General features: G+C 41.9%; 1 protein-coding gene across 3 annotated transcripts in view; it reads right to left on the reverse strand.

The window, feature by feature from the left end:
- The window catches only part of AFF2 (ALF transcription elongation factor 2), a 692,736-nt gene that overhangs the window by 81,870 nt on the left and 583,462 nt on the right, over window positions 1-27,404 (reverse strand). For 2 of the 3 annotated variants that reach the window (XM_073641226.1, XM_073641228.1), the window contains exons 10-12: window positions 19,136-19,298; window positions 17,513-18,523; window positions 12,017-12,135 (exon numbers count right to left, since the gene is read on the reverse strand). In XM_073641226.1, coding sequence (XP_073497327.1) covers window positions 12,017-12,135; window positions 17,513-18,523; window positions 19,136-19,298 — 1,293 coding nt within the window. The remainder of the gene's footprint in view (window positions 1-12,016; window positions 12,136-17,512; window positions 18,524-19,135; window positions 19,299-27,404) is intronic. The other variant, XM_073641227.1, reaches the window with a different exon arrangement.

Raw genomic sequence — 27,404 nt, forward strand, 5'->3', positions numbered from 1 at the left:
GAACGAGGAATGAAGGGATCCCAGGGGTGCGGACGGGCGAGTCGCCACCGCACGCCCGAATCCACCTGCGTGGAGGGGTCAGGCCAAAGGGGGAGACCGGTCCCCGAACTAGTGGAGGCAGGAAACGACCCTCAGCTAGAAACCGGAGGCTCTGACATTTTATGTGGCGCAGCCCCTCGCTACACCCGCTAGGAAGGCACCACATAGGGTCAGGGAAACTGGCGCCAAGTTTACCAAGAGGAGGCCCGAGGCAGCCAGACAGAAGTGTTGGTAAGAAAGGCCAGACAAAGGACACACAAAGGGGGTCCTGTGAAGTGCTCCAAAGTTATCTGGGAGTTGTCTGAGCCCCTCACCTGGTGAGCACAGTACGACGTGGGCAGCCGTTACCTGCAGACGTGGTCTGGATAATAAGATCTGTGAGTAAAGGCCCTGAACTGCATCACTGACTCCGTGTCGTTACTGCTGCTGCCCTGCACCATCACCCCCATCCTCCGCATACACTGCCCTGAGGCTATACTCCTCCCGTGGGGAGTTATGCTACGCTCTGCTGCACCCACAACACCAGCCTCAGCGGTCTGCCCTGCAGGGGCGGTTCACTCTGACCGCAATCCACGGGTGGCGTAGTCGGACATTTAAACATGAAAACCACATAAATAGTTCCGCCACTGGTTTGACCGCCCTGAGCCACGGAACTGGGTCGCCGCCACGAAGACTACAACCACCAGCATCCACCAAAAAGGGTCCGGCTCCGGGTGTCCCAAGGCCCAGGGGGTGCGTCAGAACATTTTCATCACCTTTCACAATCACCAATGGGACAAGGCAGTGATGTCCTCTGTTCCCTCTCTTATACATCCTAGTGATGGAGCACCTGCTCTCATCAATTCGCCATAACCCCAATATTAGGTGGATTGAGGTGGGAGGCACCGAGTACAAGTGCTCTCTATTTGCTGATGATGTCCTAGTATATATCACTCAATCACATATATCCATCCATGCTGTTATGGCTGAAATAGATCACTTTGTTACATGGTCAAATTTTAAAATCAATGCAGCGAAGTCTGAGGCCCTCGATGTCTCCCTCCCCAAATCCATATAGGATTCCATCCAGTCCAACTTTCCCTTTGCCTGGCCCTCACAGGGTATCAAATACTTAGGAATTCCTATTCATAGAGACCTCTCCCATCTATGTTATCTTAATTTTGGGCCCTTTATTGAACAACTCCATACAGACCACGGTTGGCAAGTTAGAACTGTAAGATTCACTACGTGAACCACTGGTGTTTTGTGGAAAAGCACATGTACACTGCGTTCCAAATTATTATACAAAAAGTGTTTAGGAGTGATAAGGGAAGAATTTGTTTGTTTGTCAGTTAAACTCATTGATGGTGATGTGTGTCAGGGCTCTTTATATCACTGTAAGCAATTGAAGACACCTGTGCTAATTAGTTTGGCAGGTGTGTCCAATGAAAGGCAAGACTACTTAAGAAGGCTCTCTCACATTATTAAGCAGCCTACATTTTCTGCCAAAATGGGAAAGAAAAAGGATGTGTCGGCTGCTGAGAAGCAACAAATTGTGGAGTGTTTAGGTCAAGGCATGACTACAATCAACATTGTGCGATGATCAGGATGAAGTGTCTTGGCAATCAAGAAGTATGTAGCTGATTCACAGTACACACGTGTGCGTGCTGATAAGGGCAAATTGAGGACTCTTTCCTACAGGCAATTACGTCAGGTTGAAAGAGCAACGGCAAAAAAGCCTTGTCATAGCAGCAGACAAGTTTTTGAAGCTGCTTGTGCCTCCAACGTCCCCCGAACAACAAGATGCAGGGTCCTTCAGAGGTTTGCAGCTGTGCATGCGCCATCCTGTCGACCTCCTCTATCCACTTCACACAAGCAGAAATGGCTCCAGTGGGCCAAACATTACATGAAGACTGATTTCAAAACTGTTTTGTTCACGGATGAGTGCCGTGCAGCGCTCGATGGTCCAGATGGATGGAGTGGAGGATGGCTGGTTGATGGACACCCCACGCAAACACGGCTACAGCGCCAACAAGGAGGAGGTGGAGTAATGTTTTGGGCTGGAATCATGGGGAGAGAGATTGTCGGCCCCTTTAGGATCCCTGAAGGCGCTAAAGATGAACTCCATAATGTATGTGGATTTTCTCAAACAGCACTTCCTGCCATGGTTCAAGAAGAAGAACCGTGTATTTCACAGCAAGATCATTTTTCTGCATGATAATGCACCATCTCATGCTGCACATAAAACATCTGCATCTCTGGCTGATATGGGCATAAAAGGGGACAAACTTATGGTGTGACCCCCATGCTCCCCTGACCTCTACCCCATTCAGAACCTTTGGAGCATCATTAAAAGGAGTGTCTATGATGGCGGGAGGCAGTTCACATCTAAGCAACAGCTCTGGTAGGGTATTCTGTCCTCATGCAAAACAATTGAAGCAGAAACCATCCAAAACCTGACAAATTCAATGGACGAGAGAGTTCAGAAGCTCCTTTCGAACAAGGGGTCCTATGTGAAAATGTAACATCACCTAGAATAAAGTTTTGAGTTGAAAACTGTTTGATTTCAGTTTCTAACAACCTGCTAATGCTTATAATTTCAAAAATGACCATTTTTTTGGTCTTTATTAAAATGAAAAGGTTGATCGAAAAGTTTGGGGGATCTAAGAGTGTGGCAACCCAGTAGTCATGATTACTTCGAATTCTGACAATATGAGGGTCATGCTGCAGGTAGTGCAGCAAGAAGGCACTTATGTGCCTTGCGCATCTCGGAGCCCCAAAATTATTTTCCGGGCTAGATGCAGCTAAAAATTATTTTTAATTTTAAATCTGGTGAAGCTTTAGTATAGATGGCCTAATAGGATCAGTGCTGCACACTGCTACAAAGCCCAAATTATTTTCCAGTCAAGATACAGATAAACATGATTAGTAATTTGAAAGCTTAAAACGGTTGGTAGGGTGATTTTAATCAATCATCAAGCTTTTACTCTCCCCAGGATGACACAGGGGTAGAAAAGTCATTTCGGATCCATGATTTGTTCATCTTTATGAACGTGAGTCTGTCTACATTATCAGTGGAGAGCCGCGTGCGCTTATCTGTCAGCACACCACCAGCAGCGCTGAACACACGTTCAGACAGAACGCTGGCTGCGGGGCATGACAAGATCTCCAAGGCGTAAGTGGCTAGCTCCGGCCATTTATCCAGATTGGAAGCCCAAAAAGAGCAAGGGTCCAGTGACACAGTCGTGGCTTCAATGTTTACTTGGAGATACTCCTGTACCATCGTCTCTAGGCGTTGACTATGTGTCAGACTTCTTGTCTCTTGTGGCCTTGCAAAGGATGGGCTAAAAAAGTGGTGAAATGATTCCGCAAAATTGATGTTACCAGCAGATACTGTGGTTCTGTTACGGTTTGAGTGCTGAACACTTGACGGTCCCACGGTTGGCAAGTTGGAACTGTGAGATTCACTACGTGCACCACTGGTATTTTGTGGAAAAGCACATGTAAGATTCTGCAACAGTCTCTGCTGATACTCCTGCATGCGTGCATCCCTTTCTATGGCAGGAATAATTTCTGCAAATTTACTTTTGTACCGGGGATCTAACAGTGTGGCAACCCAGTAGTCAGGATTATTTCTAATTCTCACAATTCGAGGGTCATGTTGCAGGTAGTGCAGCAAGAAGGCACTCATGTGTGTTGCGCATCCAGGAGCACCAAGTCCCTGTTGTGTTGGTGGCGAGGTAACAATCATGCTTCCTTCCTCTGTCCTCTCCCCCCATCCTCGCACAACAGAAATGTGATCAAGGTCTCCCTCATCTGATGAGTCTTCCATCAGTTCGTCCTCCACTTCTTCCTGGGCTCCTGCACCTTCCTCACTAGTTTGGCTGCTACCATGCGCCCTGGTAAAACCATCTCCCCCACCCTCACATGCCTGCCGCCTTGGTGCTGCCGACCGTCTGGACCTTGCAGATGTTAGCCCTTCCGCATACAACTCCTCCTCCTCTACTTCCTCCACCTCCTCTTGTGCCACCACCTGACTCCGAATTCTGTTTAACATGTGCTCCAGCATGTAAATCACCGGAATAGTCATGCTGATAATGGCATCGTCAGCACTAAACATCTTCGTCGCCATTTCAAAACTGTGCAGAAGGGTGCATAGGTCCCTGATCTGAGACCACTCCTCCAGCGTGATTTGCCCCACCTCTGAATCTCGTTGGCCCAGGCTATACGTCAGAACGTATTGCACCAGGGCTTGTCGGTGCTGCCACAGTCGCTGCAACATGTGCAGAGTTGAATTCCACCGGGTAGGCACATCGCATTTTAGCCGGTGAAGTGGCAGGCCCAACGACTTCTGTAGAGATGTAAGTCGCTGAGCTGCGGGATGCGAACGGCGGAAGTGAGCACACAGCGACCGTGCCCTCTGCAGAAGGCCATCTAGTCTGGGATAGTGGGCTAAAAATTGCTGGACAACCAGGTTCAACACGTGAGCCATACAAGGCACGTGTGTGACATTCCCCCGGCAAAGGGCCGCACCCAGGTTTGCAGCATTGTCGCACACGGTCTTCCCTGGTTTCAGGTCCAGTGGAGACAACCATTCATGAAATTGGTTCTCCAGAGCTGACCACAACTCCTCAGCTGTGTGACTCACATTTCCCAGACATTTCAATGTAAAAACCGCCTGATGACGTTGAGCCCTACTGCCAGCATAGTAAGGAGGTGTGCAGGATCCCTTCTGCGCAGTTAGAAAGCTTGTGGCATGACCAGACAGGCTTTGGGTGCAGGTGGAAGACCGAGAGGAGGTTGAGGAGGCAGAAGCAGTGGAGGAACTTTGACATAAAGAGGATTGACGCACAACTCGTGGGGACGGCAAGACTTGGACAGCAGCCCCTTGTCCTGCTGTCACCATAGTTACCCAGTGCCCAGTCAGCGACATGTAACGCCCCTGTCCATGCCTACTCGTCCAAGTGTCTGTGGTGAAATGCACCCTGTCACACACAGAGTTTCTCAAAGAAGCGGTGATGTTGTGTGCGACATGCTGGTGGAGCGCAGGCACACCTTTCTTTGAGAAGTAGTGCCGACTGGGCATCTGGTACTGGGGCACTGCGACGGACATAAGGTCTCGAAAATCCTCTGTGTCCACCAGGCGGAAAGGCAGCATTTCTGTAGCCAAGAGCTTGCAGATGGTGAAATTCAACCTCTTAGCTTTCTCATGGCTAGGAGGAAATGGTCTTTTACTTGTCCACATCTGAGGGACCGAGGGCTGGCTATTGTGCTTAGACGGGGTTGATAAGGGTGTCCCCGGCAAACTGCCGGTCTGTGAGGAAGATGCAGGCGGACATGTTAGGTTGCCTTGATCCAAAGGTGGTGCTATCGATGTCGGACAGCGCTCAACACCAGCTGGTGTTACCACCTCCAAAGAAAATGATGACCTGCCAATCACGCTGGCTGTTGCGGGTAAAGAGGTGGCAGGTCTGCGCCCCAAAACAGGTGTGACTGCTGTCCCCCCAGTCACAGAGGATGAAGAGGCCGCGGATGCACAAGATATGGCAGACGGTGATTGGCCCGGCCGGCTAGGCCACATTGTAGCACACTGAGCTTCCCACTGCAACTTATGCTTCATGTCCATGTGCCGGTTCATGCATGAAGTACTCAAACTATGTATTTTTTGGCCTCTACTTAGCTTTTGCTGTCAAATGTTACAGATAACACGAGTTGGGTCATCTTTATCGATCTGAAAAAATGCCCAGGCTATGCAAGGCTTAGCACCCATGCGACCTGAAGAGCCACCACGACTTGTGGTGAGAGGCAGAGTTGTGTTTGAGGATGCAGTTGTTGACGTGCTTCCAGTACTACGTCTCTGTCCAGGAAGGCGCAACCTGACCTCGTCGTCACTAGCATCTTCCTCCACCTCCTCTGCTGACCTCATCTCTTGGCTGACTGTGGGTTGACAGTAAGTGGGATCTCTGACCTCATCATCATCACCCTGTGCGTTATCACACCCGTCGTCCTCAGAGCCAACCTGTTCCTGCCCTGACAAAAAACTAAAGTTGTCGCTCCAATCAGGTATTTGAGTCTTATCATCGTCTTCCTCATTGTCTCCACCAACAGGAGTTACAGTTTGGGAATGAGGGTCTACATTATGGTCAGAACCTTCTGCGTCTGGTCCTGGATCCGACTCATAAAGATTCTGGGCATCAGTGCAGATCATTTCCTCGTCTGGATTCACAGAAGCGCTGGAGTCGACCTCTGATTCCCAGGCTATAGTATGAGTAAACAGCTCTGCAGACTCAACCATCTGTTCTACCTCATACTCAGACGGGCAGCTGGAGATTTGGGAGCTGTGAGGAAGCAAGTGCGATTTGGGTGACACCTTTGAGGACTGGAGTATTTGTGATGTTGAAGTTGATGTGGAGGAGAGCCCACTTAAAGGAGCACTTGATATCCGTTGAAGCACCTGCTGTTTTTGTGCCTCATCTGGAATTTGTAGCGATTGGCGTGGCCGTAAGAAAGGGATCTTATCACATTGTCCGCTAAAAGAAGTAGACATTTTAGTTTGGCTGGAAGATGGTCTTTCTTCTGCAGATGTTACTGTTGCTTTAACACCTACCCCACGGACACAACCTTTTTTCCCCTTCCCAACACGCCTATTCCCCTTTCCACCAGCAGCAGGCCTTTTTCCACTCATTTTGGTGGTTAACTAATTCACAACTCTGGAGTTGTTTGCACAAAAAAACAATGGATGGTAACCGAGCAGAGCTGAGTGGCCAAACTGTGGTATTAGGCCAAAACTATTGGCTGGGTTAGATGCAGAAAAAAATTATTTTGAATTTGCAACCTGATGGAGGTCAGTATAGATGGACTAATACAAATAGTCCCACACACTGCTAGAAGCCCAAATATTTTTTCAGAGGTACTGTAGATGCAGATAAAAATTATTTTTAATTTGCAACCTGATGGAGGTCAGTATAGATGGACTAATAGACCAAGTCCCACACACTGCTAGAAGCCCAAATATTTTTTCAGAGCTAGATGCAGAAAAAAATTATTTTTAATTTGCAACCTGATGGAGGTCAGTATAGATGGACTAATAGACCAAGTCCCACACACCGCTAGAAGCCCAACTATTTTTTCAGAGCTAGATGCAGAAAAAAATTATATTCAATTTGCAACCTGCTGGAGGTCAGTATAGAAGGACTAATAGAACAAGTCCCACACACTGCTAGAAGCCCAAATATTTTTTCAGAGCTAAATGAAGAAAAAAATTATTTTTAATTTGCAACCTGATGGAGGTCAGTATAGATGGAATAATAGACGAAGTCCCACACACTGCTAGAAGCCCAAATATTTTTTCAGAGCTAGATGCAGAAAAAAAATATTTTTAATTTGCAACCTGATGGAGGTCAGTATAGATGGACTAATAGACCAAGTCCCACACACCGCTAGAAGCCCAAATATTATTTCAGAGCTAGATGCAGAAAAAAATTATTTTTAATTTGCAACCTGATGGAGGTCAGTATAGATGGACTAATAGACCAAGTCCCACACACTGCTAGAAGCCCAAATATTTTTTCAGAGCTAGATGCAGAAAAAAATTATTTTTAATTTGCAACCTGATGGAGGTCAGTATAGATGGACTAATAGACCAAGTCCCACACACCGCTAGAAGCCCAAATATTTTTTCAGAGCTAGATGCAGAAAAAAATTATTTTTAATTTGCAACCTGATGGAGGTCAGTATAGATGGACTAATAGACCAAGTCCCACACACTGCTAGAAGCCCAAATATTTTTTCAGAGCTAGATGCAGAAAAAAATTATTTTTAATTTGCAACCTGATGGAGGTCAGTATAGATGGACTAATAGACCAAGTCCCACACACTGCTAGAAGCCCAAATATTTTTTCAGAGCTAGATGCAGAAAAAAATTATTTTTAATTTGCAACCTGATGGAGGTCAGTATAGATGGACTAATAGACCAAGTCCCACACACCGCTAGAAGCCCAACTATTTTTTCAGAGCTAGATGCAGAAAAAAATTATATTCAATTTGCAACCTGCTGGAGGTCAGTATAGAAGGACTAATAGAACAAGTCCCACACACTGCTAGAAGCCCAAATATTTTTTCAGAGCTAAATGAAGAAAAAAATTATTTTTAATTTGCAACCTGATGGAGGTCAGTATAGATGGACTAATAGACCAAGTCCCACACACTGCTAGAAGCCCAAATATTTTTTAAGAGCTAGATGCAGAAAAAAATTATATTCAGTTTGCAACCTGATGGAGGTCAGTATAGATGGACTAATAGAATGATGCTATGCCCAAAAGATTTTACTTCACTAGGTGCAGTAAAAAAATTGGTATTCTATACACAGGTGGTATATCTTGAAACACAGATAGGCTACTCCACTGACTAACACACTCTGCAATAGGCCAAAAAGGATTAGCTTTGCTAGATTCAGCCAAATGCTGTGAAAAAAACTTGCACAGCACTGGCACAGACCTGCCTGGCAAAAACTGATAGGAACTGATGTAACCTAGTCCTGAAAAGGACTCCAATTACAATTAGTCTTTACTCCCACAACCTATCTATTTAAGAGCACAGACCTCCCTGATAAAAGTCGTAGGAAATGCTGTAACCTAGTCCTTAAAAGGACTGCAATCACAACTATTCCCTACTCCCAAGCTATCTGTATATTTGTGCGAAAATTGGCTTGAAATTAACAAGGTATAGCGCACACAGCAACAGCGGTGCCGTCTAACACGCAGCTGCAGCAGTGAGAAAATGGTGGCTACGGGGAAAATGGCTGGGTCTTATAGGGCAAGGACATGTGACATACACTGCCAATGACACATGCCCTTGCTTGTGTGAAAAAAAGCACTTCGCTCCGTGTGTGCACTGCTGATAGGCTGACAGATTGCACCTCCCCACTGCAAATGCGGGAAAGAGAAAAAAAAATGGAGATCTTCATTGTTCCTGCAGAGATCCATCCCCTGCCCCTCCCCGCACCCCGCTGTACACTCAAACTGCGTATTAACATTAATTTTCATCATTACTGAGAAAAAATCCAGTTATGATTTTGGTGCACGAACAGTTATCGAACATAACCTCGAACAGCCGAATTTTTCTCAAATTGTTCGTGTTCGCCGAACGGCTCGAACACCGCCCAAAACAGCTCGAATTTGAGATTGGCGAACAGTTCGAGTAGAACAACGCTCATCTCTAGTAATAACCCAGATGTTCTTGTATAATACTCAAGCTGTTCACATTTCTTACAGAAGGAATGCTGGAAAATGTGTGAATGTTTCTGCTTCTCTGATAGTACAATATGAGATTAGTATCTGATGTTTCGCTGTGCACTCTGCTTAGTGACACAACTTTCGTAAGGTGTAAATTTAATAATGTGACATAGTTATTAATAGGCGTAACTTGTATATGCCGACAGAGTCATTGCTAGCAAAGGTTGCTGCAGGCAGAAATTCACAGGCTCTCAAGGTGAATTGTAAAGGTTAGGTGTCTCCTCAGCACAGCTGTTTCATATATATCATCTGATGTCTAGGAGCAGTTACATCTAGCGCAGCCGTGAAACCAACATTTCAGTGATTCTTACAGTAAACCGCAACATGATGAATAAATGTTTTCTAACCCCCGGTCAGGATGAGGGTAGATGGAATAAAGTAGTACACCAGGAAGAGGAAATTCTCATATGTGAACGTTCCACATCAAGAAGGAAGAATTACTCTTAGGGTGTTTACATGGTCAGAGATAGTTACATCGCAGCACAATACAATGGGGTCGCATTGCAATTTCCAGTGTACTACGACAGACAAGTCACTAAAGTCTGATGCTGATGGACTTCTTGCGACTTGCTTGTCAGGGTTGCGGTACCCTCAGGGTCACAATGAGATGAGACCCCATTGACTTGTATTGTGCAGCGATGAAGCAGCAACACCTACCAAACTCTGGCCGTGACACAGATGTCAAGGTCAAAGTCATCATGTAGCTCCAGTCTAAGGCTATGCTCACAGGTTGCGTTTTTGCGGCTTTTTTCAGCAGGCAAAACTTGCTCTCTTAGCAGTAAAGAAGCAGCTTTAAAAAAACTGATTTTGCGGCGTTTTTGCAGCATTTTTTCCTGCGCTTTTCAGGTACATTTGTCTCTTGTGCATGCTGATACAGTTTACAGCCTGCTGTTCCTGAGTTTTCTGCACCAAAAACACAGCAAAACCTGATACCTGCTTTCTATGGGTGAAAAAAACGCTGCAAAAAAAGCAGAAGGAAGCGACAATCTGCAGTTTTCAAAAACGCAGCAGTTTTCCAATTCAGTCAGGAGAAAAAAAACAATGTGTGTGCATGAAATTTCTGAAATCTCATAGCTTTTGCTGGTCCTGTAAAACGCAGCTGAAAATTTGCATAGAAAAACGCAGCAAAAAAGAGGGAGCAAAATTGCAATGTGTGAACGTAGCCTTATTGTGCCTTTTTTTTTTTAGATCTAGGGTACGTGCACATGACATCTTTTAGACAACCAGGAAGCCATCAACTTTTTCCAGCAGAGGGCACTTCAGAAAAATACTGGCGGACTTTTTCCTAAACAGTTTTTTTTTTTATATTTGTGTATGTAAACTAGTGAGAATAATAATCAGGTCACTTTTTTAGCCACTTTGGAATCCTGCAGTGATTAAAAGAAGCTCAAAAAGACTGAACATGCACAGTAAGTCGTTTTTGGGCCACGGCCCCATTATCGGTATTTGGTCAGTATTCGGTCAGTATTTTTTCTCAGGAGTGGGAGCCAAAACCAGGTGAGGAACAATCAGAGAAAAGGTAGAATAGAAACAAGTCACCAATTCTGCATTTATCACCCACTCCTGGTTTTGGCTCCCACTCCTGAGAAAAAATACTGACCGAATACTGATAGTGGGGCCGTAGCCTTATGTTACTACTCATATTTTTTCATATTTTTTTAACACTTTTTGGATTTTCAAGTGGAATCTGCCTGAAAAAGACCCTTTGTGCACATACCTAATGAGGTCTAATGGTTTCATAAAAAAAATCCACCTAATTGTATTTTAAAAGTTAAAAAGTGTGTTTTAAAAGTTTTACCATCTCCCAAATACTTTTTTTTGCATCATTGCCTTAGGCTAAATTCCCAAAGTGCAAAAACAGAACAGATTTTCCGTTTTCGTATTCACTTGTGCCATTTACAATTACATGACAATCTGGCAATAGCTACAACACATTCTAGTATTTTTGCCTTTCTTTTTAAATACTTTGCTCCACCATTTTCTGTGCACATTGCAGGTATAAAAAATTTCACTTACATCTCGAAAAGAATTCAGACTAAACAAAAGATTGGGCGCATTTTCTTGGTGATTAGAATAGCGCAAATTGGTGACCGACCACCATTTTTTCTGGATTTAGAAGAGATGTAAAGGACTTTAAAAAAATTTAGTACTCATTTGTAACTCACTTTACTTCTTTGTTTTCGTCAATGGGCCATCGTCAGCGTCTCCATGCACCCAGCATCTTTGGCTTATACCGTGCTGACATGATCTACTTCGCAAAACATCATGCCATGGCCTAATCAACACCAAAGATGAAGTGTATCAAAAGGCACCCGAGATGTCGAGTGCGGAAGATTTTGAAGATTCAATGACAAAACCAAAGAAAATGGCCAGACCGAAGAAGGGCTTCGCGACATAGCAGGCTAAGGCCGGGTGAATAGAACTTTTAAGTTTTTCTTTTCTTTTTTTTACATGTGTTTATTATGTTTTGGGGTCCAGAGAGACCTCAGAGCATAATGATGTTCATTTGATTCATGTTGAAATAAATTCAATGTAAATCAAATTTCTTGGTCAAATTCAAGCGAACTGCTGAATTCGTATTTCAGCAAATTTACTCATCACTAGGAACAGCTTGACCAAAGCTCGGTATGGATTTTTGCAAAATAGATGAGGCAAATGAATTAATAATAACTAAAGCAGTGATGATACAAGGCTAATATACTCACTCTTTAGTGCTCGACGTCCTGCTACTAGGAATGGGAGAGATGCATGGAGGAAGTAGGCAGGAGATCTCATCCAAGCGTTGCTTTTTACAGTCAATTTGCAGGTCACTGCTTTCACACTGCTGGAAATGATATCAGGAAATAGTTTACAATTTCGCAATACCCCTTATTTACACAACATATTACAGCGGATTATTACTATATTTATTGTAAAATAATCAAGTCTTTTTAAGTCAATTATTCCAGCAGCTATTGGACGTATGATAATGTCAAATGTAAATATCAGATAAATAGAAAAAAAATGAATAAAACTTACACTGTAAAGAAACAGACATTTCACCGCCCAATAAAAAACTAGTGTGCAAAAATTCTATCCTATTACTTGACATGTCAATTATTTGATGGAGACAGACTGGAATGATGGGATTTCTAGGTTATTAAAAAGTCTAAAAGAGGTGTTCTGAGATTTAATTGATATGCTATATCAATTAAAGAGGTTGTCCACTACTTTTACATTGATGGCCTATCCTTAGGATTGAGGTGCTTTATGCATTTTGCAGGTATTGTACACAACTTTATTCATGTGAGTGTAATTGTATTGATGTTTCCTGCACAGCTGGTGGTCAGCAGCCTCACTATCCAGGAAAAATCAGCAGGAAGCCCTTCAGTCGAAGAATCAGTGTTAGTTCAAACAGACAGGCAATAGTCAGCAGCCAATCAATGTTGTGCTACAAATGGTATTACCTTGTTAGATTTGACTAGAGATGAGCGGATCAGGCAAAATTCGAATTCGCCTGTTCACTCTTTTTTTTTCCGAGAAAATCAATTCGCGGAGAAGTTATTTTACACAAATTGAATGACTCTTACAGACCACAGAGCATAATAAACGTAATATGTAAAAAAGTGAAAAAAAACCTTATATTCACCTTACCGCTCACCTGTCCAGCCCCTCCGCTACTCACTGATATCCTTCCGGTCTCCGCTGCATCTTCCGATCCCCCACCGCTCGCACTGGAGAGGTCCTGAGTGATTGCGTGGAATGTCACGTCATCATGATGTCATGATGTGTGCCACTGATCTTCCATGATCCCTCCCAAGCATCATGAAAGCCAGATTTCTCAGCTCAGCATAAGAGACCCAGGGATTCCAGCACTATCAGCAAAGGCAGCGGGGACCAAAAGATGTGACAAGGACCATATGGGTGGCAACGGTTAGCAAAGGAGCCAAAGAGGAGATCGGTAAGGTGAATATAAGGATTTTTTATTTTTTTAAATCCTTTTGATGGTCCTTTATGGGCCAGAAAAATGTCAGCCAGCAACTACCATTTACCTGAACCTCTGCAGAAGCGAATTACAAAAAAATCTGCATTTTGGTGAATGTGGATCTTTGTAAAATTCTAGTAGAATTCAATCCCACTCAAATTTATTAGCTCAGCTCCAGTTTTGGCTAAATTTTTATGACTATTACAGATAGGCAAATTAATTTGCGTGGAATTGAATTCTATTTGAATTTTACAACAATCTTTATCCTCCAGAATACTGATTTTTTTTTCAGCAAAATGGTTGCCAGCTGGCCGATATCTTGCTGAATGTAGAGGTCAGAAAAAAGTTAACAAAAATGAACTAACTCTCACCTCATTGCTCACCTGTGCAGCCAACCATCCTAGAGTAAAGACACTGAAATTGTGACCTGCAACGGCGGAAAGAAGAGCCACGGTGGACCAGACACTAGGGAACGAGCAATAAGAGCAGCTGGAGAGGTGAGCAGTGAGGTGCGTATTAGGGTTTTTTTTATTTTTACATCATACTTTGTTTGTGCTGTGGGGTCTTGAGACATCAAAGAGAAAAATAAGGAACATTCAATTCACAAACAACTGTCCTGATTGTGCAAATGCCTCAAAAACTCATCAAAAATTAAAAGTGTACACCCACACTGCTTAAAGTTTTTGACGAGTTTAAAAATAGTGTTTCGCCATTAGTGCCTATTGACTATTTGAAATAAGTAATATTTTAACTAATATCACTAGCGTAGTATCTGTATCTTTTAATCTTTTTTTTTAGGAGAGTTTGTGAAATTTATGTATCAAATTCCAACTTAGATTTTTTTTAATCCAAAGGAGAATATGTATCCAAATGGGGATTTTGTTATTAAACACAATATTCACAATGGTTTAGGCTACTTATGACTTGGAGTTGTTGTGAAACTGCTCCTCTAAGCCAGACACATTTGTTTGCATCACTTTTTTAATCATGAATACATAGTGTAGAAATGGCCTCAATTTTTCTCGGTAGTCACATATTAGTAACTTTGTGTTCAGAATTTAAACATAATAACTTTCACATTGCAAGTACAGAAGTACTGTAATTTAGTCTTCAGTGGGTCATGGGTTTAAGAGATCTCCTTTCACTGCTAAAGTAGAGTGGATGAAGAACATATTCCATTTAACTAATGGGATTTAATGAGTCTCTTCAACAGTTTTGACCTTCTTTTGGTGTATGTAGGTCAGCTCTCTTCCTTATGAGCCATGTAATGAAACACATAACATCTATATAATCTACTGGAAACATACTGTTCGGGGGCACAGAAAAATTGTCAACCCCAGCCCTGAGACCTACGGGAACAGTCACTTAGGAGTACATTGAGCTAATGACTCCACTGTGCTTAAAAGGTTACACTAGGCAGTTTTCACTCTCCATATACTCATCATGTTTTTAAACTAAAACACAGATCTCTTTGAACTTATAGTATTTTTAATGTACAGCTTTAGTGTCCATTACTTTTAGTGTGGCACCCTGCTGTGCGCAGGTACCTCAGGACCCAGGGTGCATGGACGGACTTCTCCACAAGAGGCCCTCATTACATACAAACACCTCCACCCTTCCACCTCACACCACCAGAGGGAGCCCGTTAGGGATATATATGTGGAGGGTGGAGCCAGGCAGCTCAGTTTTTAGCCAGAGAGTCTGAGAGCGTGCTGACGCTGAGAGCAGCAAAGACGCAGCTCGTCTGCTGCTGAGTTCTGAGGGCCCCGAGTGGGGCCGAAGGCAAGAGGAGAAAGGAGAGAGGAGTTGAGGGGGCAGAGGAGCATCATAGGCTCACCCCAGTATACAAACCGGACACCGGGTCCGCGCCTACAGGGTCCCTTTATACCCAGTAGTGATCACCGGCATTCAAGGAGGACTAAAAGTCCCTGGACGACCTGAAGCTAGACCCATTACAGGACCAGGAACCACAAGGCCCCAGCGTCCAGGGAGAGTGGTTACCAGCAGAAGGCCCTACTACCGAGCGACAGGTGAAGGAACAGCACGACACATAAGCTAGGCCCAGTTGCAGGCTGGCCAGGAGCATACAGAGAGGCAGACACGGACCAGGAGGCCTTATACCCGCTCACTGGGGAGAATTCCTGAAGTGCACCCATCCTACTGAGTACCCTGGACCGTACCTGACATTCGCACCAGTAAAGGTATTGAAGCAAATCCCCTGTCTCTGTCAATTACTCCTGCTGCGCCATCCCGCCTGCACTACAAGTCCCAGCATCACCACCCACCAAACTCCACACTGCCCCGGGGGCCCGCTCCACCTGTGGGGAGCAGAAACACCTCAGCTGCCATCCCATCACCCCCCGGAGGTCTGCAGCAGCGCTGGTAAACCTTACCAGGTACCACAGGTGGCTTCACGAACTATTTACTTTATTTTTATTTTCTATCCAAGTTACAATCCCCTTTTTGATTGACCGCCCTGGGCCACGGAGCGGGCCAGCCACCGTGAAATCCCCCACCAGCATCCATAGGCCCGGTTGCCGAGTACCCCACAGCCCTAGGGGCGCGTCATTAGCATCTATCGAAAAAGAATAGCCAATTGAACTGAAACAATTGTTTAGGAATGGCTACATTTACATTTATCTCTGGTTTGGTTATTATAACATGCAACCAAAGTTCTGCAAAGTAATTTTGCATAAGAATAGAAATTATGCCAAAATCCTTTTAAGGGTACTCTCAAATTGTCTCTTGAGCAGCTCAGAGATATCCAGTCTCCATATAGTCTCCTTACTTCTGCTTTCTGGCAGACTGGGCACTCCGCTTTGAGTGACAGTAATGGTCAGGAGTAGAGCTGTAGTATTAGTATGACTATAAAGTTCAGCACAAGTTCTGCTATAACACATTCAGATATCAGTGTTCCGAAGTCTACAATGTTATTAATGTATTTACACATAGAGATCACCGTGCATTTGAACAAGCACAATTCTCAAGAAAGTGAGAGCTGTGATTAGGAGAACTGCTTTGGTTGGAATCAGCTGATGCTGAGGTCTGGTGACTTTGCAAGATTTATAACAGCAGCTTGTCAGGAGCTGTGAAGGAGAGGGAGCAAGGTGAGCAGATAACTGCTGTATAGAAATCAATGGGCTTGAGAGAGGTGGCTGGTATGTTATGAGATAACTTCTATCCTGGAATGTAACTACTGTGCATGCTTGGCCAAACTAACTGTACACCATGAAAGATAAACGTTCTCTTTGCAGGAGAATGACAGCAGTTAGAAGTAGCAAGTCAATAACAAACTTGCTTATTTTTGTGCTGTCTAACTAATTTAAACAAATTAATAACTTGATAATACACCTTTAATAGATTAACATTTTTACTTTTCAACCAAACTAGTTTTTTTTTTTAAAATTTCAACCATATTTACTAAAGAGGACCTATCACCACTGTTGGTATTATTGTTTTAGTAAGTAATTGAATTCATAGTAAAATAAATTCTGGACTGTCTTTTAATAGAATTCCTTTTATTAGGAAACATTTATGAATAGATTGATAATTGGGTGCTGCTATTCCCCTTGTGAAAGGGGTGCGTGCGTCCCTACCAAGACAGAACAGACTGGAAAATGTCAGAGTACATACACACACCTAAGTAATAACACCCCATTGTCAATATATTAATTAATTTGTAAGATGAATAACAAAGAGATCGTACAATGCAGTGTTATTTTTCTACATTAATTACAATATGTTATGGAATTACAGCTTTATTACTGATAAAACAATAGAGGTATTATTTATAACCCAAATTAACACATTCAATTGCATATATTGTATTTCTTTACTTTTCAAGCTCTATTATGAAGGAGACAACAGGAGACAATTCCTTACAGAAAACAAAGCTTTCAGCAACAGTATATTTTTTATATTATATTTGTGCACTCTTCCTGAATAGAAGTGAATCTTTGCCCTACTATAATATTTCTGATGAATAGCACAAAATCATAGGTGAAAGTGAAGAGAAAAATGTATCATTCCCTCTGTAGCAGTTTTCTGGCTACAAGGACTTAGTAAATTACATTTTTTTACTTAGATAATAAAGAAACCTAAATTGACTGAACTGAGAACATTAATTTCTAGCATGTAAATATGATCAAGGACAGCAGAGACATAGTTTAAAAACACAAAAAAGTAAAATAAGTGTAAACATTAAATTCCATTAAATTTCTGTTTAACCTTGACTTACCTTGTGCTTCCGTCTAGATTTTGTGCAGTTTTTCTCAGTGGCTGTGGCTGGTGTTTGTGGCTTGTGTTTAAAACCTTGGTCTCTGATTTCACTCTTTAAGACCTCACTCTCAAAAGTCTCTTGACCTGGTATTCTGGAGAGCAGACTCAGGTCTATTTTCACCCATAAAGACTTAATCTCTTCAAATTCCCTAAGTGGTGATAGAAGTTCATTTTGAACCACAGGAAGAGGAGAAAATGGTTCCTCCAGATCATTATGAGTTTGGTCAAGTGATACACTGCTGCTATTGCTGGTTAAGCTGCTGACACTTAAGATGTTGTTGCTACAGTCTTTTGACTTAATCGGATTTGTAGGACCAGTGCATGCCTTTGATTGCTTGACCTGAAGGACTTCTTCTTGGTCAGTGTTCGAATCTGATGCAGAATCCGTGTCTATAAACTCCCTAGACTTAGGGACTATTTTACTTGTCCCTCTAGCTTTCTTTTTCTCAGATGCATTACTTGTGCAAGTCCTTTGCTCCTTTCTTGGAGCAGTTTTAGCAACAGTGGCTTTCGTCCTTGCTTTTGGTGGCTCTTGGTTTTCTCGTACATCTTTCTCTTTGGGAGTGCTGCTGGTGGGGTTTGGTTTATTCCAAGCATAGTCTTCGGCACTTGATGTTCTTTCAACCTTTTTTGGTTGTTTTTTAGCAACAGCTCTTTGTGGAGTGGTTTCAATGTGAGCTGGAGACTTTTGTTTTGCAGGTTTAGACTCCGGAGGCTTTTGCGGTACCCTAGGTTTGTTTTTCTCTCTAACTGGACTCAATAGCTCTTTATCTTTGGGAAGGGAGTCTGACTGAGAGCTAACACTGCTAAGTTCCCTTTTGCTTTCTTCTTCAACCTGTTGGTTATTCTGAGGTTCAGAATTATTATCTGAATGCACATCGGTTTGGTTGTTAATTATCGTTTTATTATGTGGATTGACTTTATTTAACCACTTGTCCAGTTGCCATTTGTTTGTAGACGGTGGTTCGGGCTGTAGGTTTAAAACAGGATCATATTTTAGTCAAACAAGAGGAATGTATAGAAAAAATTACTTTCCTATCAAACAAAATGTATATTTCTCATAAAACATACCAGATTATTTATCAAAATGGCTAATTAGCAAGCATATTGGATGCTTTCGTTAATTTAAAAACAGTGCCCCAAGGAAATCTAAAAAAAAAAAAAGCTAAATAATCCCATCAAATGATACATTTTTTATAATGTTAGTTTAGGGTAATCTCTGTTGAATAATAAGCAAACAGAGTGCTCATTGTTGGTACACATATACACACAGCAATATTTAAAGCAAACGCATCTGAAATGTACGAAAATATGCTAGTTTAGATAAAATAAAACCAAGCATAGTGGAGAGGTAGCAAAAAAAGTGGTAGATAGTCTTTAGGAGTTTCAGGAATAGCCAAATCAAATAGCAGAAACCCTTTTCTATGAAAATGCAGGAAATTCAGATATGGAACCCTGACCAAATTTGTAGGTATTTCTTTTGTGTGTTTTCCTTCAGCACTACAATGAAGAGTACAGCCAATAGTGAATAAACTGACATACATACACAACTTCTCAAAGCAAGGATTACAGTGAATGTTACCTCTGGGGTTACATTACGGTTTCCTTCATTACATTCACTGTCACTTGAGCTGCTCTCGCTATCAGAATCTGATTCAGAGCTGGTTTCAGATTCACTGGAACTTCCAGATCCTCCACTTGAATTTACCAGGTTGGCACCATGAACTGTTGGCAAAGGAAGGCCACTGTAAAACACAAAGAGCTCACATGAATCCTAAATCAAGTGCTACTTTAAAATGCAAATAAAATACATCGTTAACATGCTCTAAAAAAAATATTCACATAATTGGTAAGATATTGACAACATGCACCAAGATTATAATACTAGGGACAGGAAACGTACATTAGTGCCACCACTCCAGCACTTAAATTAAAACAAAAATGTTGGAGTAGTGCTTAGACATATAAAGTACCAATCAAAAATTTGGGCACCTGTTTATGCAATGGTTTCATTAATGTTATTGGAATGTGCATTTCATATATTCAGACTGAAGGCGGTAAAACCATGAGGGAACAAATGTAGTAACATGGATTAAAGAAACAAGTGTGAAACAAACCAGAATATGTGTTATACCTTAGATTCATCAAAGTACCCTGCTTTTATTCTGGTAACAGTATTATACCCCCTTGGCATTCTTTCAAGTAGCTTCATCAGGTAGTCACCTAAAGTGACTTTCCAACAGTCTTGACAACATTCACAAAGCTTTGTGGTTTGATTCATCGTAAACCATCTCAATTGGGTTGAGTTTGGATGATTGTGGAGGCCATGTCATCTGATGCAGCGCGCCATCAATCCTATCTTGGTCACCTAGCCCTTACACAGCCTGGAGGTGTTTTGGGTCATTCTCTTATTGCAAAACAAATGATGATTCCAGTAAGTTAAAATTAGAAAGGATGGCGTGTTGTTGCAGATTGTTGTGGTAGCTATGGTTCACTTTCAGCATCATATATGTAGAAACAATGTGCTCACCTTTTCTGCACATAGACATTAACAGCTGGTACCAAAAATGTGACATTTTGACTCATCGAACCACAGTACAGATTTTGACTGATCTAATGTCCAGTCCTTTTGATGATTGGTCCAAACAAGTGTCTTCTTCTTGATTGTGGTCCTTAACAGTGGTTTCTTTACAGTAATTCAACCATAAATGCCTACTTCTTCCAGTCTCTTCTGGGTAGTTGATGTGGAGATGTGTCTGCTACCTGATGTCTGTGCATCATTTATGAAGGCTGTTATCTGAGGTGCTGTCTGTTTTCATTTTCTGCAGCTGATAAACTCTGATGAACTTATCCTCTGCAGCAGAGGTAATTCATCGTTTTCCTTTCCTGGGGAAGTCCTCAAGAGAGACAATTTTATCATAGCCATTGAAGGTTTTCATGAATGGCCTTGAGAATACCTTCAAGTTTCTACCAATTTCCAAAGTGACTGAGCTTCATGTCTTAAACTAATGATGGACTGTCATTTTTTTTTCCGTATTTGAGTGTTTTTTGCCATATTCTGGCTTAGAACAGTTGTGGATTAGGGCTCAGCACTGTATTGACCAGTGTACCAACACTGTATCTGTGAAACACTTGAAGGCCAGTGATTGTACAAATTAACTCTTGATGAGCCATACCTGTTATTTAGCAGTAATTCCAGGTCACTATCTAATGAAGCTTCCAAATAGAGTGTCAAGAGGGTGTAAAGCTATCATCAAAGTAAAAGGGAGGTACTTTGAGTTATGTGACGTTTAAAACATATTTTGGTTTGTTTCGCAGTTGTTTCCTTACTACTTGCATCCATTTTGCTCCTTCATAATGTCACGGGTGTCTCAGGTTTGATAGGCCGTCATTCTGGATCCAGCTGTAGAAGGTCACTGTGTTTGGCCTTGCAGACACCTTCTTAATCCTTTCATCATCCTTCCCTCTCTAGGACCCAGCGGTGATCTCCACCTTCTGCTGCTAATTAACACACCTTTGCTGGATCTTTAAATACCCTCAGTTTCTCCAGAGAATCGCTGGTGATAGAGTAAATTCCTCTGTTCAGGTCTGCAGTTCTAGCAGTTGGCTAGATTCTTCTTGGAGTTCCTTTGAATGTAGTCGTGATCTCTCTGGTGTCTTCTCAAAGCTAAGTGTATCCCCTTGTCTGTTTCCCTTGTTTGTCTTTAGTTGCAGTGGGGCTGACTAGTACTCACCCCTCCTTACCTAGGGCCTAGCTCTAGGGACAGGCAGGGCTAAGGTATCCTGCTTGGCGATAGGTGCGGAACCTATTTAGGGATGATAGGGGATTCAGGGTGTTGTTAGATCTGCCTCGGGGTCTCCACTCTCCCTTTCCGTAGTTGCTGGGCTTCCCCCTTTTCCCATCATTGTACGCTGGCTCCTTCCCATATCTAGCATGACACATAGTTTTGCTGCTTTCAGTTTTACTTTACAATATCCAAATTCAAATAAGAACAAGGAAAACCAGTGCGTGAAAAGAGGTGTCCAAACATTTCACTGGTGCAGTGCAGCTGAAGTGTAATTTTAACTGGTAAAACAACAGGGAATCCATACCAGAATATTACAAAATAGGATAGGCAGTAATTTCATCTGAATTGTTCTCTTGATGACATAAAATATCCAGTGACATCACTGAAGAATGAAGTCTCTATTAAGATATCACGTACTTAACTTAGACTGACTTTAATAAAACGTAACACGAGTGACAAGAATATATCAAGTGTCATATTCATCCTTACACACTCTAAACAAACACAGAATAACAATTTGTAAACCTTTCTGCCTCTCATACAAATAATGTAGGACATGTGAATTATTTATGTGCTTTTTTTAAATTTAGACCTGCATTTACAGAAAGATGCAGTAATCTCATATTGTATTGTTACATATGTCAATCCCTAAACTTCATAATTGTATTAGAACAAACATCCTGACTTTTGATGTAAGGAAAATCTCAGGAATACTTCGCACTGAATTATTAATGGTCACACCGGATACATGTAAAGCTTCAGTGTTTCAATATTTGAATGAATTGAACAGATGCTAACAGTTTCTTAAATTTTAATCACTACAACTTGCTATAAATTCTCCAGGATACTGTCAAACATGTCAGCGTTCCAGCATTAAACGCTTATTGGAAATGACAACCATTTCTGATAAATACAGTGAAACTAAGCCCATAAAATATTTATAAGATGATCTATTTTGAGAGGATTTGATTTGTTCAGATCAGGTCATATGGGCCAAAACATGTTGCAATTAGGACCATGGTAAATCAAGCAGAAAAGTTCAAATATAATATGCCGTGGGTAATAAAAGCATTGAAGGTTATATGCAAATTGGCAATACCGTAGTTCTGTAAAGTCCATAACATTGCATAACATTGCGTCATGTCCTATTTTGTGACTATTCCATCACAAATATATTTATTTTATTCTGAATCGCATAACAAGGGCATAAAATGTCTGCAAGCCTTCTGGGAAACATCGCATGGATTGGATAGGCATCATTGCTTTGTCAGGGGGTACTGTTTTGTGGGGGAACAAGCTTTTCTTAAAGAGACCTTATATGTGTATGCACTTAATCTTATTGCCTAGTGCAAACTAGCTCTGTAAGTAGATTTTACTACAGCCTTGTAGCAACCCTGTAAGTCAATATCTGACCCTTTAATGAGCCTTGTAACATGACTAGGATTAGAAGTCAAACCAGACACCCATCTACAGACAGCTATTTCAGAGTACATGAGCTCAGTAGTACAGAGCAGGGTTCAACTATTTAAAGGGAACCTGTCATCTTGGAAAACTCCATTTACCTGAAGATATAGGGTTAATTGGAAGGTGAAAAGCTTTCCAAAGGTGTCTCTTGATAGCTGAAAGTGCAGCTATCAGGAAAAAATGATCATACTTCTTCCCAATAGCCACTGGCTTTCAGTCATAGGAGTGATGCAGGTATGAATAACACTCATCACTCACAGCACTGTTCTCTACATTGTGAGCGGTGGCTATAAGCATGCCCCAGGCTTTTTACTAACTGCCATCACAGCACTGATGAGCTGCAGAGCAAGCTGTCAATCAAAGTGGCGGGGCGTACTTACAGTCACCGCTCACAGTATAATGAGCGGAGCTGTGACCGTAATCAGTCCATGCACCTCCCCCATGACTGAAAGCCGCCGGCTCCCCGGAGGAAATAGGTTAATTTTCTCTCGGTAGTTTCAAAAAGGCAGCCAGCCAGCACTGGAACGCTATATACTGTATGTACAGATTTACTGTATATCTGCAGGTAAATAGCGTTTTCCGAGTTAAAAGGTTTGGAAGGGGAAAGCCTATTGTTAATGCTCTATTCAAGAAAAGTGGAAACTGATCCTCTCCTGTGAAGAAAAAAGCTCTGAACCAACGAGTCTCGCAACATGACTATCATTATTTATCATTATTATTATTATTTGCCAAGCTAAACATCCATCTACAGACAGTTGTTACAAGGTACTTACCCCTCAACAATGCAGATCATGATTGGGTTGGACATTGATTAATATAGTAGCTACCTCAAAAGGAGTAATGAAAATTAATGTACAGGGTTTTTTCTCTGGAACATTGTTAATTAAATTCCGTAATCAGCTGGTTTCCTTAAAAAGAGTCCATTACCCCGAAAGCAGGGGATCTTATTCATCCAGGCTAACCCTCCTCTGCACTCATGAGGAGCAGCTGTCCATAGATTGGTGTCTGGCTTGGCTAATATCCCTAGTTATGTAGCAAGAATTGGTATAGGGTGAACATTGACACCTAGGGTAGCTACTTTCATAAGTGGCACTAGTTTCCTTTCAGTAGAGAGCTAATCCGAACTGAAGAAGGCAGCCATAAAAAGTATAAATGATGTATTGTTATATAAGGGGTGCTTTTTATGCACTATTTAAGGAGAATCTGTAATTTAGCTGCAGATATAATGATAATCTGCAGTTCAATATCATTCTGCCCGATGCCCGCACTGAGAACCCCGCTGCCGGGAGGAAATTAACTTTATATCCGGCAGACTTGAGCTTTCAGTCATGTGTGTGGGTCGGCATGGCTCCAGTCACTGTTCAGTACTTAGTGAGCAGCGGCTATAACCGAGCCTCCGGCACTGACTAATAGCCGGCTCTGCATTTCCATTTCAGCAGTTCCCCCCGGCAGTGGGGTTCTCAGTGTGGGCACCGCGCAGGTTGAGAACATTATTAACCTACAGATTAACCCGATATCTGCAGGCTAATACCGTTTTTTTCACATGACACATTCCACTTTAAGAACTTTATAATCCACAGGCTCAAATGGCACCCGACCAACAATAATTTGCTGTGATAAAACACATGAAATATTTGAGTGAAACACTAGACTGTAAAAAAAATGCAAAAGCATTATGATTAGACACAAAAATGTAAAGAAGAGAGTTTTTGTACCTCGATCCATGCATATTGGAGTACATACATTTTTTTCTTAATCACACATAATAATATACTGTATTCATGCATGGATCCCTCTTGACTAAGGGTAATAATAGTAATAACTGAGATAAAATTAAGTGTTCTGCATTCAGAAGACTAAAAACGTTAGACCTGCCTGGAATAAATGTATGAGTTTATGAGCAGTGAGACTGATAAATCCCCATATTGGTTCATACTAGTGTTGTGGCCTCTTTAAACCACTGTTTCATGAGCCGTGAAATGTGAATACCGCCACTCACTAAGAGGATATTCATCTGCTGGAAAATTTGCACTTGTTAATACAAACTGGAATCAAAAGTAATTGCTACTAACTACTTATCAGAGCTACAACAATCACATTGATTTTTGTACATTTAATTCTACCCTAAAGATGTTGGAGGATTAATGTATTGGCTTTTAATCCTTGTTGAACTAGTTACTTTTCCTTTCAACATCTCCTGTTGTTTTATTCAGTGAGAGTCAAAACACAGAAGAGACAATTAGGTTTTCTAACCGCACATGTATTTCTGCGCGCCAGGTGTGACTGTTAGATGTCTGATTGTCGCCACACCTGGAAGACTGAATACAAGAAAATACCTGCAGCCTGAGATTATTAGATTTGCATAATTTATACTTTATTTTGCAATTAAATCAACACATAATATACATAAAAAATAGATATTTTACACATTCCCGAAATTAAAACCAATGGAATCTTTTCATCACTGATTCCTTTTTTTTTTTTACTTTACTATTACTTTAATATTAGCGCATTTAAGAATATGTACAGTACAGACCAAAAGTTTGGACACACCTCCTCATTTAAAGATTTTTCTGTATTTTCATGACTATGAAAATTGTACATTCACACTGAAGGCATCAAAACTATGAATTAACACATGTGGAATTATATACTTAACAAAAAAGTGTGAAACAACTGAAAATATGTCTTATATTCTAGGTTCTTCAAAGTAGCCACCTTTTGCTTTGATGACTGCTTTGCACACTCTTGGCATTCTCTTGATGAGCTTCAAGAGGTAGTCAGCGGAAATGGTCTTCCAACAATTTTGAAGGAGTTCCCAGAGATGCTTAGCACTTGTTGGCCCTTTTGCCTTCACTCTGCGGTCCAGCTCACCCCAAACCATCTCGATTGGGTTCAGGTCTGGTGACTGTGGAGGCCAGGTCATCTGGCGTAGCACCCCATCACTCTCCTTCTTGGTTAAATAGCCCTTACACAGCCTGGAGGTGTGTTTGGGGTCATTGTCCTGTTGAAAAATAAATGATGGTCCAACTAAACGCAAACCGGATGGAATAGCATGCTGCTGCGAGATGCTGTGGTAGCCATGCTGGTTCAGTACGCCTTCAATTTTGAATAAATCCCCAACAGTGTCACCAGCAAAGCACCCCCTCACCATCACACCTCCTCTTCCATGCTTCACGGTGGGAACCAGGCATGTAGAGTCCATCCGTTCACCTTTTCTGCGTCGCACAAAGACACAGTGGTTGGAAACAAAGATCTCAAATTTGGACTCATCAGACCAAAGCACAGATTTCCACTGGTCTAATGTCCATTCCTTGTGTTCTTTAGCCCAAACAAGTCTCTGCTGCTTGTTGCCTGTCCTTAGCAGTGGTTTCCTAGCAGCTATTTTACCATGAAGGCCTGCTGCACAAAGTCTCCTCTTAACAGTTGTTGTAGAGATGTGTCTGCTGCTAGAACTCTGTGTGTCATTGACCTGGTCTCTAATCTGAGCTGCTGTTAACCTGCGATTTCTGAGGCTGGTGACTCGGATAAACTTATCCTCAGAAGCAGAGATGACTTTTGGTCTTCCTTTCCTGGGGCGGTCCTCATGTGAGCCAGTTTCTTTGTAGCGCTTGATGGTTTTTGCAACTGCACTTGGGGACACATTCAAAGTTTTCCCAATTTTTCGGACTGACTGACCTTCATTTCTTAAAGTAATGATGGCCACTCGTTTTTCTTTACTTAGCTGCTTTTTTCTTGCCATAATACAAATTCTAACAGTCTATTCAGTAGGACTATCAGCTGTGTATCCACCAGACTTCTGCACAACACAACTGATGGTCCCAACCCCATTTATAAGGCAAGAAATCCCACTTATTAAACCTGACAGGGCACACCTGTGAAGTGAAAACCATTTCCGGTGACTACATCTTGAAGCTCATCAAGAGAATGCCAAGAGTGTGCAAAGCAGTCATCAAAGCAAAAGGTGGCTACTTTGAAGAACCTAGATTATAAGACATATTTTCAGTTGTTTCACACTTTTTTTGTTAAGTATATAATTCCACATGTGTTAATTCATAGTTTTGAGGTCTTCAGTGTGAATGTACAATTTTCATAGTCAAGAAAATACAGAAAAACCTTTAAATGAGAAGGTGCGTCCAAACTTTTGGTCTGTACTATATATCAGACCTCTAAGGTCCTTCCAGCTTTGGGCTACATTCCCACAATGAGTAGTTGGTGAGTTTTTAACACTGCAGATTTTCTGTAGTATTTCTGCACCTTTTATGTAAATTAGATTACTTACATTTTTTTATTGCATTTTAATCACATTTTTGATGCTGTGGGTTTTGTCTCTTTTTGATATGTCATATTTTAAATTAAAGGTGTTGTCCTCTGCTCGGAAAATCCCTTTTCAATCCCTATGTTTCCCCCTTTTAAAATAACAACACTTTTGCTCACCTCTGATGCCGGCGCCAATCCAGCGATATCTGCACTGACTCTCCCAGTTATCGCATAACAGTGTGACATCACACAAACCCTGCAGCCAATCAGTGACCACTTCACTCTCCCCGCCTCTGCACAAATGACTTACATCTGGGGGAAATGAGCGCTGCTGCTTTC

The sequence above is a fragment of the Phyllobates terribilis genome, unplaced genomic scaffold (genome assembly GCF_046119375.1).
Source record: "Phyllobates terribilis strain yellow unplaced genomic scaffold, ASM4611937v1 Scaffold_7__3_contigs__length_470593459, whole genome shotgun sequence".
Lineage (NCBI taxonomy): Eukaryota > Metazoa > Chordata > Amphibia > Anura > Dendrobatidae > Phyllobates > Phyllobates terribilis.